Below are 13989 nucleotides of genomic sequence, written 5' to 3' on the forward strand. Positions count from 1 at the left end.
AGGTGGATAAATGGGGACATGCAGGTAAGCATCCATTATGTCCAGAGACACCATAAAATCCCCCTCTTCCAGGCTTGCGATGACCGCTCTCAGCGATTCCATCTTGAACTTGAACCTTTTCAGGTAAATGTTCAGGGATTTTAAATTCAATATGGGTCTGACCGAACCGTCCGGTTTCGGAACCACAAACATTGTGGAATAGTAACCCCTTCCCGGTTGAGGGAGGGGAACCAGTACCACCACCTGCTGGAGATATAATTTGTGAATTGCCGCTAACACTACTTCCCTTTCTATGGGGGAAGCTGGCAGGGCCGATTTGAGGTAACGGTGAGGGGGCATCACTTCGAATTCCAGCTTGTATCCCTGAGACACAATCTGTATAGCCCAGGGATCCACCTGTGAGCGAACCCACTGGTGGCTGAAATTTCGGAGACGCGCCCCCACCGCTCCTGGCTCCACCTGTGGAGCCCCAGCGTCATGCGGTGGATTTTGTGGAAGCCGGGGAGGACTTCTGTTCCTGGGAACTAGCTGTATTGTGCAGCTTCTTTCCTCTACCCCTGCCTCTGGCAAGAAAAGACGCACCTCGGACTTTCTTGCCTCTGTGCGATCGAAAGGACTGCATTAGGTAATACGGTGCTTTCTTAGGTTGTGAGGGAATATATGGCAAAAAAATTGACTTCTCAGCCGTAGCTGTGGAAACTAGGTCCGAGAGACCGTCCCCAAACAATTCCTCACCCTTATAAGGTAAAACCTCCATGTGCTTTTTTATATCGGCATCACCTGTCCATTGCCGAGTCCACAGGACCCTTCTGGCAGAAATTGATATTGCATTTATTCTAGAGTCCAGTAGGCAAATGTCTCTCTGGGCATCCCTCATATATAGGACAGCGTCTTTTATATGCCCCAGGGTCAGTAATATAGTATCCTTGTCCAAGGTATCAAGTTCCTCAGACAGAGTATCTGTCCATGCTACTACAGCACTACACATCCAGGCCGACGCAATTGCCGGCCTCAGTAAGGTACCTGAATGTGTATAAACGGACTTCAGGATACCTTCCTGCTTCCTATCCGCAGGATCTTTTAGGGAGGCCGTATCCTGTGACGGCAGGGCCACCTTCTTAGATAAGCGTGTCAAAGCTTTGTCTACCCTAGGGGAGGATTCCCAGCGTAACCTGTCCGTTGGCGGGAAAGTATACGCCATAAGTAACCGTTTGGAAATCTGCACTTTCCTATCAGGAGAATCCCAAGCTTTTTCACATAACTCATTTAACTCATGTGAAGGGGGAAAAGTCACTTCTTGCCTTTTTTCCCCAAACATATAAACCCTCTTGTCAGGGACCGGGTTTACCTCTGAAATGTGCAATACATTCTTCATTGCTATAATCATGTAGCGGATGGCTTTAGCCATTTTAGGCTGCAACTTTGCATCATCGCCATCGACACTGGAGTCAGAATCCGTGTCGATATCTGTGTCAACAATCTGGGATAGTGGGCGCTTCTGAGACCCTGACGGCCTCTGCGCTGTAGGATCAGGCATGGGTTGAGACCCTGACTGTCCCAAGGCTACAGCTTTATCCAACCTTTTATGCAAGAAGTTTACATTATCATTTAACACCTTCCACATATCCATCCAATCCGGTGTCGGCGGCGACCCCACATTCATCTGCACCTGCTCTGCTCCCACATAGCCTTCCTCGTCAAACATGTCGACACAATCGTACCGACACACCACACACACAGGGGATGCTCTATTTGAGGACAGAACCCCCACAAGGCCTTTTGGAGAGTCAGAGAGAGAGTATGCCAGCACACACCCCAGCGCTATATAACCCAGGAATTACACAGTAACTTAGTGTTTACCCAGTAGCTGCTGTATTAGTGATTTTGCGCTAAATTTATGTGCCCCCCCTCTCTTTTTACCCTCTTTCTACCGTGATTCTGCAGGGGAGAGCCTGGGGAGCTTCCTTTCAGCGGAGCTGTGGAGAGAAAATGGCGCTGGTGAGTGCTGAGGAAGAACCCCCCGACCCCTCAGCGGCGGGCTTCTGGCCCGCGATTTTGTGTAAAATAATGGCGGGGGCTCATGCATATATACAGTGCCCAGCTGTATATATGCTCTATTTTGCCAGGAGGTACTCAATTGCTGCCCAGGGCGCCCCCCCCCCCCCCCCTGCGCCCTGCACCCTACAGTGACCGGAGTGTGCGGGTTTAATGTGGGAGCAATGGCGCACAGCTGCAGTGCTGTGCGCTACCTCATATGAAGACAGGAGTCTTCTGCCGCCGATTTTGAAGTCTTCTCGCTTCTCTCTTCTGGCTCTGCGAGGGGGACGGCGGCGCGGCTCCGGGATCGGACGACCAAGGGTGAGTTCCTGTGTTTGATCCCACTGGAGCTAATGGTGTCCAGTAGCCTAAGAAGCACGACCTATCCGCAGTTAGTAGGTTTGCTTCTCTCCCCTGCTAGTCCCACGTAGCAGAGAGTCTGTTGCCAGCAGATCTCTCTGAAAATAAAAAATACTAATAAAATACTTCCTTATTAGCAAGCTCAGGAGAGCTCACTAAAGTGCACCCAGCTCTGTCCGGGCACAGATTCTAACTGAGGTCTGGAGGAGGGACATAGAGGGAGGAGCCAGTGCACACCAGTAGTCCTAATTCTTTCTTAGAGTGCCCTGTCTCCTGCGGAGCCCGTCTATTCCCCATGGTCCTTACGGAGTCCCCAGCATTCACTAGGACGTTAGAGAAACCGGTTTAAGTTAATTTATGTAAAAGGGAATTGATTTATACACAGCTCTTTTGTGGACCCACCACAGCACCTCAATGGATTGAGGTCTGGACTTTGACATGGTCACTCACTCTAATCTAGATATTTTGGTGTATGTTGTATAATTGTCCAATTGCAAGCTTCAGTTGTCAGACACAGAGGCTCGCTCATTTTCGTCTAGAATAACTGCTGTAAAAGAGTCTCTGGCAGGCTCCATCACTGCAAGGTGTCCTTGGATACAAAGTAACCAAAAATCATCACGTTACAAAAATGACTGTCTGTAGAAGGTTCCTATGGTGAGATGATATGGTTGGTTTTTGCCAAATAATATTTTGTTCATTAACCCCTTCGTTGTTGGGGACTAGATGGCGCTCATCATTCGGTTATACCTTAAAACTGCAGATGACATGTCCAACTTTATATTGGGTTGAACAAATCCTGCACTAGTTTATTGAAAGCTCTTTTTACATATATTTGGATATTCAGTGATTCCTTCTGCTTTTTAATAATACCATTTAATCATCTGTTATGGATATACATTTCTATTAGCAGGTACTTTCCTAATGCTTACAGGTCCTAGACCCACAATTACATACAAGAACAGAAAAAGAAGAAAAGAAGCATTTGTCGGATGCACTAGAACCACAATAATTGTTAAAATAACTGTCCTTTATTCGATATACATTAAAATTGTAGAGACTGGTGAAATATAAAAATATAGTGTGATTAGAAAAATAAAGTGTGATATAAAACTACAAAAATCCGATCAATGATTACTCAATGTGAATTATTTGTCCAAACTAAAAGGCTACTTTGCCTAGGATCTATGTGTGTTTGTGTCTTTATTCCATTGTCCTATATGTTCATCTCTATGTTACCATTTCTGAAACACTATATCCCTGCAATTTAATTAGTCTCTACTTTAAGACCCCTTATTGAGTTATTATATTGATATGATCTCATATTGCCATATACCTAGAAACTATTAATTGCAATATGCATGGATATCAGCTATGCAGTTGATGATATCACTGTTCTGTTAGTAGTATTGGCTCAATACTGTATCTCTGTAATCAGGGGATTTTGCTAGATGTATCCACATTTAATTATAATGTCAGTGCAGTTTGTATGATCCAGTGCTGCATCTCTGCAGTCGCTGAGATTGCACTATGAGTGTCTATATTAATTATAAATCAGCGTCATAGGACATTTTGCAGTGCACATGCATCTTGCTGGGCAGTCTATGTTAATGCCACCCAGCTGTGTATGCTGACACCACTAGCTCAGCGCTGAGCCTGGCATGTGTGTGGTCACAAGCCGCGGCTCACAGGCTTCCCCTCCTCTCTCCGTTTAGCGGCTTCAGTAAGAGAAGCCGCTGCCGGCAGCGGAGGTGGTGGGGAGCTGTGTCCGCACTATTAGATAAACACATAAACAGACTTTTCAATATAACACATCATTTTTCACATTGAGTATTAACACATTAATCGGACAGCAGACCACGGCTGTTCCACCATAGGCTTCCTCAGGGCTCTAACCAGAGCCTACATTTGTTTCCTTTTATCCCCTATACTGGATTTTCATTGGGTAGGAGACCTGTTAATCTCCTATCCTAGCCTCCTGTTGAGATATAGTATCTTTTTTATTGGGAATTCCTACTTAGTATCAATATGTATTATATTAGAGATGAATTCTAAATCTCCCTTTCCCTATCAGTTTAATACCATAGTGGAGATATCATTGGATTCTAAAAAAATAATTTTTAATTATCTAGTTCCACCTATTAAACATATTATATTTATTAATAGCTTGCATTTATTATCAATATTATTTAATTATTTAATATCGGTCAGTCTTATCCATACTCATTTAATTAAGTCATACATTTAATTCATATTTGTGTGTTCACTCTGTGAATCAATTGTAGGAAAATATTTTAGTGTATCAATTTGTAAAGTGTACTAAATATGGATTCTTAGTTGTTGCTATTATTTACATATTAAGACAGGATGAAATTGATATTCTGTGTAATAATATCCAAGTTATTCCCTCCTAAGTGATTATCAACTACTATAATTCCTTGAATTCTGTGCATTTTATTATACGTTTAAGTGTAAATCTAAAGCCTTACCTCCCCCAACTTGTGCCAAAAAAAAAAAAATGACCCCTAATTTAATGTGGCAGGTGGGATAATTACTCATCCAGCAAGACAGATTAAGAGCGGTATCCTATTAGATGCAGTGATTTACCGTGTGGTAAATCACCTGTTATCGGACGATAACACATGGGACCCGTGATACCATCCGATAACGGGTCTCCTGGGGCTGGTTATCAGGGATTCTGCTTTGCATTAATCCCCGATAAGTGCCGGCTTGCGGGGCAAATTGGATAGCCCGGGGGAATCTATAGCTGCGGTAACTCACCGCAGCTAATAGGATACCGCCCTTAAGAGGGGTACACACTTGGGAGATGTGTGCTGAGCGGTCTGTGCATACAGGGTGATGTGTGCTGAGCGAAGAAGGGGGGGGGGTCGGAGGGTGTGGGGGGGATGCTCACATTACACAGCGGTGAAGTGAGCAATGTACTAGATTGGACCTGGAAAACCTGAACTGTTGTGGGTACTTGAGGACCGCGGTTGAGAACCACTGATCTATCCTGTTTACAATTCTCAGCAGGTACTGCAGAAAGATGCTACCAGAATCTAGTATATGCATTGCCACATCAAAATGTAAATGTATGAAAATAAAGAAACTAAAATAATAACTTACACTTCTCCATTGCACCATGCAAACAGTTTTCCATCCTTGCTAAAATTGGATATTTTGCAATTTTTACTACATTCCCTAGGAAAGCGAGAGGAAAATAAAAATGTCATGCCATACTTACATATATATTTTCACATATGTATTTCTTTATCAAATAACAATGCAATTTAAATAACAACATTTCTGAGAATTGTATTCAATACAACAATGCTGCCGTGAGATGTGTTCTGCATCCCGGCTGTCATGTGACTGACATCGGAATTCCAACACCACTCAAGAGACTGGCACCGGAACACCGACAGCAGACATCCCGAGAGTGTATCAGGGTTAGCCACTAGGGGGTGTGGTTAGCCCTAGCCGCCACCCCTACAGGAATAGGGTAGGATAAAAAATACTTAGGGGGTATTCATTTAGTGGCGCTTTGTTCGGCTAGCCGAAAAACGCCACTAATTTGACATCAGTGTATTCAATTGCGAGCGTTTTCGCCCCTTTTTGAGTCACTTTTCGCCCACACCTTTTCGGATTTTTTGTGGACGAATCGGCATGGGCGAAAATGGACCCAAAAACGGGTGACAACACCTGTAAATTCGCCAAAACACGTGGATCAGCGGCGAAATCGACCAGTCGAAAAAACGGCACGGGCATTGAATATGTCGAATGTAAATTCGACCTATAAACAGCCGAAAAGTGCCGTTTTTTTTCGCCTGGACGAAAGAACCGGCACTAAATGAAAACGGCCCTTACCCCAAAACAACTTCCCCCCCCCCCCCCCATTGAAGGGATCTTCAGTGTTGGGATGCCACGGTTGGTCATGTGACCTCCCGCATCCCAACCACCAGTATTTCATACTGAACCCGCTACCGTACATAGAGTGAGGTCCATATAGTAATGATTTGCAGAGACTGATGTCTCTGACCTACATAGAACAGCGACTTTAACCACCTGAAACACCTTTGGGATGAATTTGAATACCGGCTGCAATCCACGCCACTCAACATCATTGCTGACCTCCCTAATGTTCTTTTGATTGAAAGGATGTGAAAGCCTGCAGCCATGTTCCAAAATTTTATGGAAAGTCTTCACAGAAGAATGGAGGCTGTTATAATGGCAAAGGCGGAGACCAACTCCATATTAAGACCCATGCTTTTGGAATGAGATGCTCAACAAGCTGGGGTGTGCTGTTCAGGTGTCCACATGTTTGCCATATACTGCCGGTAGCTAATGACTTATAGACTAGATGATATACTTTAGGAAGGCAAACATATGCAGAAGCCATTTGGTCATAACTGAGGCTTCCTATTTAAATAAAGTTTTGTGATATACTGGAAAAAAAAAACATGCAAAAGTTTGTTGGTACATCTTTCTGGAAAATCGTTTAAAATGCAAATAGCATCGGCCCTGATAATAATTTCTAGCGTTTTTCATTGGGACACATCTAACCGTTAGATTTGGGGTCACATGTATCTACAAATATCAGATTTATTAGGCCTAGGCCAAAGCAAAAACAAAATTCCTTGTTTGGAGCTTTAATGGTTGGTTGGTTGGTTGGTTGGTTGGTATGATGAAGTAGATTGGTTCTTCTCTCAAATATATTGATGGACAATGTGACGAGGGACAATACTCTCACCAATATTTTCGAAACACACAGAATCTTACATCTGTTATTTATATTTACAAACCGGTAAATCCTTTGATCCTAGTCCGTAGAGGATGCTGGGGACTCCAAAAGGACCATGGGGTATAGATGTCTCCTGTGGATCCCATGGGCACACTACAAGACTTTGAATGGGTGTGAACTGGCTCCTCCCTCTATGCCCCTCCTCCAGACCTCAGTTATAGGAACTGTGCCCAGGGAGACGGACATTTCGAGGAAAAGGATTTTTGTTACACTAAGGGTGAGATACATACTAGCTCACACCACAAAAACACACCGTACAACTGGATCAGCAAGAATACCAGATAACAGTATGAACGAAAAACAGCAACAAGCTGAACATAACCGATACACAACCTTCGTGTAACCGAAACAACAACAACTGCAAGTAACAGTCCGCACTGGGATGGGCGCCCAGCATCCTCTACGGACTAGGAGAAAAGGATTTACCGGTAGGTATTAAAATCCTATTTTCTCTTACATCCTAGAGGATACTGGGGACTCCAAAAGGACCATGGGGTCTATACCAAAGCTCCAGACCGGGCAGGAGAGTGCGGACGACTCTGCAGCACCGATTGAGCAACCATGAGGTCCTCATCAGCCAGGGTATCAAACTTGTATAACTTAACAAAAGTGTTTGAACCCGACCACGTAGCTGCTAGGCAAAGTTGAAGTGCCGAGACCCCTCGGGCAGCCGCCCAAGATGAGCCCACCTTCCTTGTAGAATGGGCCTTCACTGACTTCGGCAACGGTAATCCAGCCATAGAATGAGCGTGCCGAATCGTATTACAAATCCAGCGTGCAGTAGTCTGCTTGGAAGCAGGATTTCCAATCTTGTTAGAAGCGTACAGGACAAACAGAGCCTCCGTTTTCCTAATAAGAGCCGTTATGGCAACAAATTCTCAAAGCTCTTACGACATCGAGAGACTTTGACAGAGTCACGGCATCCGTAGCCACCGGCACCACAATAGGTTGATTTATGTGAAACGAAGACACCACCTTCGGCAGAAATTGTTGACGAGTCCTCAATTCCGCTCTATCCTCATGGAAAATCAAATATGGGCTCTTGTGAGACAAAGCCGCCAATTCCGACACCCGTCTGGCGGACACCAAGGCCAAAAGCATGACCACCTTCCAAGTGAGAAATTTCAACTCAACCTTTCGCAAAGGTTCAAACCAGTGAGACATAAGAAATTGTAACACCACGTCAAGATCCCACGGTGCCACGGGTGGCACAAACGGAGGATGGATATGCAGCACTCCCTTCACGAAAGTCTGAACTTCAGGAAGGGCGGACAATTCTTTTTGAAAGAAAATAGATTAAGCCGAAATCTGCACTTTGATGGAACCCAATTTCAGGCCTGCATTGCCCGCCTGCCTGTAAAAAAATGGAGGAAACGTCCCAGCTGAAACTCCTCCGTAGGAGCTTTCTTGGCTTCACACCACGACACATTTTCTCCAAATACGGTGATAATGCTTCGCCGTGACCTCCTTTCTAGTCTTAAGGAGAGTGAGGAATTACTTCCCCGGGAATACCCTTTCGAGCTAGGATTTGGCGTTCAACCTCCACGCCGTCAAACGCAGCCGCGGTAAGTCTTGAAATACGCAAGGCCCCTGAAGTAAAAGGTCCTCTCTGAGAGGAAGCGGCCATGGATCTTCTATGAGCAATTCCTGAAGATCCGGATACCAGGCCCTCCGTTGCCAATCTGGAACGACGAGTACTGCCGGAACACCCGCGTTCTTCTTATGATCCTCATCACTTTTGGAATAAGGAAGTGGAGGGAACACATATACCGACTGAAACACCCACGGAGTTACCAGGGCGTCCACTGCACTGGCTTGGGGGTCCCTTGACCTGGAACAATACCTCGGAAGCTTCTTGTTGAGGCGAGACGCCATCATGTGTATTTGAGGAATTCCCCAACACCTTGTCACTTCTGCAAATACCTCTTGATGAAGAGCCCACTCTCCTGGATGGAGATCATGTCTGCTGAGGAAGTCTGCTTCCCAGTTGTCCACGCCCGGAAGGAAGACTGCCGACAGAACGCTCACGTGTTTTTCCGCCCAGCGGAGAACTCGTGACCTCCGCCATCGCTGCTCTGCTCTTTGTTCCGCCCTGGCGGTTTACGTACGCCACCGCGGTTACGTTGTCCGACTGAATCAGGACAGGTAGCCCTCGAAGAAGGTGTTCCGCTTGCAGAAGGCAGTTGTAAATGGCTCTTAACTCCAGAACGTTTATGTGGAGACAAGTTTCCTGGCTTGACCATTTTCCCTGGAAACTTCTTCCTTGCGTGACTGCTCCCCAGCCTCGGAGACTTGCATCCGTGGTCAGCAGGACCCAATCCTGGATCCCGAACCTGCATCCCTCTAGAAGGTGAGAACTTTGCAGCCACCACAGGAGAGGAATTCTGGTCCTGGAAGATAGACTTATTTTCCGGTGCATGTGCAGGTGAGACCCGGACCATTTGTCCAGCAGGTCCCACTGAAACACCCGGGCATGAAACCTGCCAAACGGAATGGCTTCGTAAGCCGCAACCATCTTCCCTAGCACTCGAGTGCATTGATGAATCAACACTCTTGCCGGTTTCAGAATCTCCTTTACCATGCATTGGATTTCCAGAGCTTTTTCCGCTGGAAGAAACACCCTCTGCAGTTCCGTGTCCAGGATCATGCCCAAGAAGGGCAGCCGAGTTGTCGGAATCAACTGAGACTTTGGCAAATTTAGAATCCAACCATGATGTTGCAGAACAGTCAGGGAGAGTTCCAAATTTCTTAGCAACTGCTCCTTCGATCTCGCCTTAATCAGGAGATCGTCCAAGTACGGGATAATTGTGACACCTTGCTTGCGTAGGAGTACCATCATTTCCGCCATCACCTTGGTGAAGACCCTTGGGGCCGTGGAAAGACCAAACGGCAACATCTGAAATCGGTAATGAGAATCCTGCACCGATCTGCACCGCAAATCTCAGGAAAGCCAGATTTGGAGGATATATCGGGACGTGTAAGTAGGCATCTTTTATGTCGCCTGACGCCATAAAATCCCCCCCTTCTAGACTGGAGATCACTGCTCGAAGAGATTTCATCTTGAACTTGAAAGTTTTCAAATACAGATTGAGGGATTTTAGGTTCAGGATCGGTCTGACCGAGCCGTCCGGCTTTGGTACGACAAAGAGGCTCGAATAAAAACCCTTCTCCCCGTTGAGACGGGGGTACCGGGACAATGACACTATGTTGACACAGCTTTTGTATCGCAGCACTCACTACTTCCCTTTCTGGGATAGAAACTGGCAAGGCTGATTTGAAAAAAAATCGGTGGGGGGGCACCTCCTGAAACTCCAGTTTGTACCCTTGGGACACTATGTCTAACACCCAAGGATATAGGCCCGAGTGAAACCAGACCTGACTGAAGAGTCAGACTCCCGTAGGGGAGCCCCAGCGTCATGCGGTGGACTTGGCAGAGGCCAGGGAGGATTTTTGGTCCTTGGAGCCTGACACAGCAGGCGACCTTTTTCCCCTTCCTCTGCCTTTTGAAGCAAGGAAGGACGAGCCTCTTCCTTTTTTGTATTTATTAGGCCGAAAGGACTGCATCTGACAATGGGGTGCCTTTTTCTGTTGTGCTGGAACATAAGGAGGAAAAGATGACTTACCCGCTGTAGCGGTAGACACCAGGTCAGCGAGGCCGTCACCAAACAAGACACTACCTTTATAAGGGAGAGCTTCCATAGTTTCTTGGAGTCGGCATCAGCATTCCATTGACGAATCCACAGCGCTCTCCTGGCCGAGACTGCAATGGCATTGGCCCTTGATCCCAAGAGGCCAATATCCCTCGCCGCATCCTTTAGGTAAGCTGCAGCGTCCCTGATATAACCGAGAGTCAAAAGAATGTTATCCCTATCCAGGGTATCCATGTCAGATGCCAAATTATCAGCCCACTTAGCAATGGCGCTACTCACCCAAGCCGACGCCATGGCAGGTCTGAGGAGTGCACCCGTAGTGACATAAATGGCCTTTAATGTCGTTTCCTGCTTACGATCCGCAGAATCCTTGAGGGCAGCAGTGTCGGGAGACGGAAGCGCCACCTTCTTGGGAAGCTGGGACAGAGCCTTGTCCACATTGGGAGATGACTCCCACTTTTCCCTGTCCTCAGAGGGGAAAGGATATGCCGTAAGAATTCTCTTGGGAATCTGCCACCTTTTATCAGGCGATTCCCAAGCCTTTTCACAAAGAGCGTTCAGTTCATGAGAGGGGAAAAACGTCACCTCAGGTTTCTTTCCTTTATACAAATATACCCTTATATCAGGAACAGCAGGTACTTCAGAAATATGTAAAACATCTTTAATAGCCACAATCATGTACTGAATACTCTTAACCAATTTTGGATGTAAACTGGCCTCACTATAGTCGACACTGGAGTGAGAGTCCGTGTCGGTATCTGTATCAGCTATTTGGGTAAATGAACGCTTTTGTGACCCTGAGGGGGGGCCTGTACCTGGGATAAGGCGTCCTCCATAGATTTTCTCCACGTTTGTGACTGAGAATCAGATTTGTCCAGCCTCTTAGACAATAACGCCACATTTGCATTCAATGTACTCAACATATTCACCCAATCAGCAGTCGGCGGTGCCGACAGTCACTCCCAAATCCTTCTCTGCGCCCCCAGTAACTTCCTCCGGGGAGGGGCACTCAGCCTCAGACATGTCGACACACCGTACCGACACACACACTCTCACACTGGCAATAAGGGACAGACCCAAAGGGAAGCCTGATAGAGAGAACACAGAGGGAGTATACCAGCTCACACGCCAGCGCCCATATACTACTGAGTAAATAATATATGATCACTGCGCTGTTTAAATAGCACCAAATGACTGTGCCCCCTCCCTGTACTTGCTAAGGAGAGTGGAGGTCCGGCCCAGCGTCTCTGCAGTGTCTGTGAAGAGAGAAAATGGCGCAGGTAAGCTGTGAGGGGTAAGACACGCCCCCTCCCGGCGCGCTGTAGTCCCGCTCAATTTAAAATATTTATACTGGCGGAGGTCTTATATTTAGTGCCTAGGCACTGAAAATATGCTCTTTTGCCAGTTTTAAAAACCTTAGTAACCTGCTGCCCAGGGCGCCCCCCCCTGCACCCTGTGAGTGCCGTTGGTGTATGAGTGGGAGCATGGGGCGCAGTGCGACCGCTGCGTTGTACCTCCGTTACTGAAGTCTTCTGCCATTACTGAAGTCTTCTTTCTTCTTTATACTCACCCGGCTTCTTTCTTCTGGCTTCTGTGAGAACAACCACAAGTGGGAGATATAAATGAATCCCCCTGACAAATTTAGTCAGCAAAGTACTTAGGCTGTGGGAAATTCAGTGTTATAAATACACACAGCGGACAGCTGACATTTATATTTATTTTTATGGTGGAAATACATCTTTGATATATAATTACTCTTGTCTGGTTACTGAGTGTAACCAATAGACAGAGAAGCAGCTCCAGGATTGTATCACAATAATCACGATTTGCTGCGGCCTATAAGACAGCAACTTAATAACTATATGATAAAGTCATATATGAGCCATAATTGCGGGATTTTGAGTAATAACTGCTGAGTATCACTGTATGTAGAGCTGACATAATTTGGTTCCTTTCACACATGCACAAGTATGAATATGGAATAAAGCCTTAAACCATAAAAAGCAAGGACTGCTATTACATCCCTCCTTTTAAATTGGAATTAATAAAGATACCCGAATGAATGAGGGTTTACATAAGCAGTTATTAACCTGTGGCCAGGCTCTGGCTATAGTTGCACACAGTCAAGCACTATAAATTATATGGACACAATGAAGACGCATAGTAGGATTTGCTATTATTTTATTTTTGTGTAATGTTTGTAATTTTGTCTCATGATTTTTCACATTGTCAGGTATTTTATCCATATGGAATTAAAAGTTAAATTTTAAATATTCATTCTCCTTCTTATAGTGCGCCAACAAAGAGACAATCCTTTTCTTTCCAGTGTTTCGGCTTCTGTGAGGGGGATGACGGCGCGGCTCTGGGAACAAGCAGCTAGGCGCACCAAGTGATCGAACCCTCTGGAGCTAAGTAGCAGAGCCTTTAACTCAGAAGAAGTAGGTCTGACTTCTCTCCCCTCACTCCCACGAAGCAGGGAGCCTGTAGCCAGCAGGTCTCCCTGAAAATAAAAAACCTAACAGAAAGTCTTTTCAGAGAAACTCAGAAGAGCTCCCCTAGTGTGTGTCCAGTCTCTCTGGGCACAGAATCTAACGGAGGTCTGGAGGAGAGGCATAGAGGGAGGAGCCAGTTCACACCCATTTAAAGTCTTATAGTGTGCCCATGTCTCCTGCGGTTCCAGTCTATACCCCATGGTCCTTTTGGAGTCCCCAGCATCCTCTAGGACGTAAGAGAAACTATAGAAATAATAAGATTTTACTTACCGGTAAATCTATTTCTCGTAGTCCGTAGTGGATGCTGGGGACTCCGTAAGGACCATGGGGATAGACGGGCTCCGCAGGAGACATGGGCACTTTAAGAAAGAATTTAGGTTCTGGTGTGCACTGGCTCCTCCCTCTATGCCCCTCCTCCAGACCTCAGTTAGAGAAACTGTGCCCAGAAGAGCTGACAGTACAAGGAAAGGATTTTGGTAATCCAGGGCAAGATTCATACCAGCCACACCAATCATACCGTATAACATGTGAAAACAACCAGTTAACAGTATGACAAACGACAGAGCATCAGGTCAAACCCTGATGCAACCATAACATAGCCCTTATTGAAGCAATAACTATATACAAGCATTGCAGAAGAAGTCCGCACTTG

The 13989-nt window shown here is 45.9% G+C and overlaps 1 protein-coding gene across 1 annotated transcript in view; it reads right to left on the reverse strand.

The window, feature by feature from the left end:
• EIF2A (eukaryotic translation initiation factor 2A) overlaps window positions 1–13989 on the reverse strand; it is a 163992-nt gene that overhangs the window by 89660 nt on the left and 60343 nt on the right. Inside the window, exon 3 of the mRNA XM_063916042.1 lies at window positions 5521–5595. Within this exon, the coding sequence (XP_063772112.1) occupies window positions 5521–5595 (75 nt within the window). The remainder of the gene's footprint in view (window positions 1–5520; window positions 5596–13989) is intronic.

Source organism: Pseudophryne corroboree, chromosome 4 (assembly GCF_028390025.1).
Source record: "Pseudophryne corroboree isolate aPseCor3 chromosome 4, aPseCor3.hap2, whole genome shotgun sequence".
NCBI lineage: Eukaryota > Metazoa > Chordata > Amphibia > Anura > Myobatrachidae > Pseudophryne > Pseudophryne corroboree.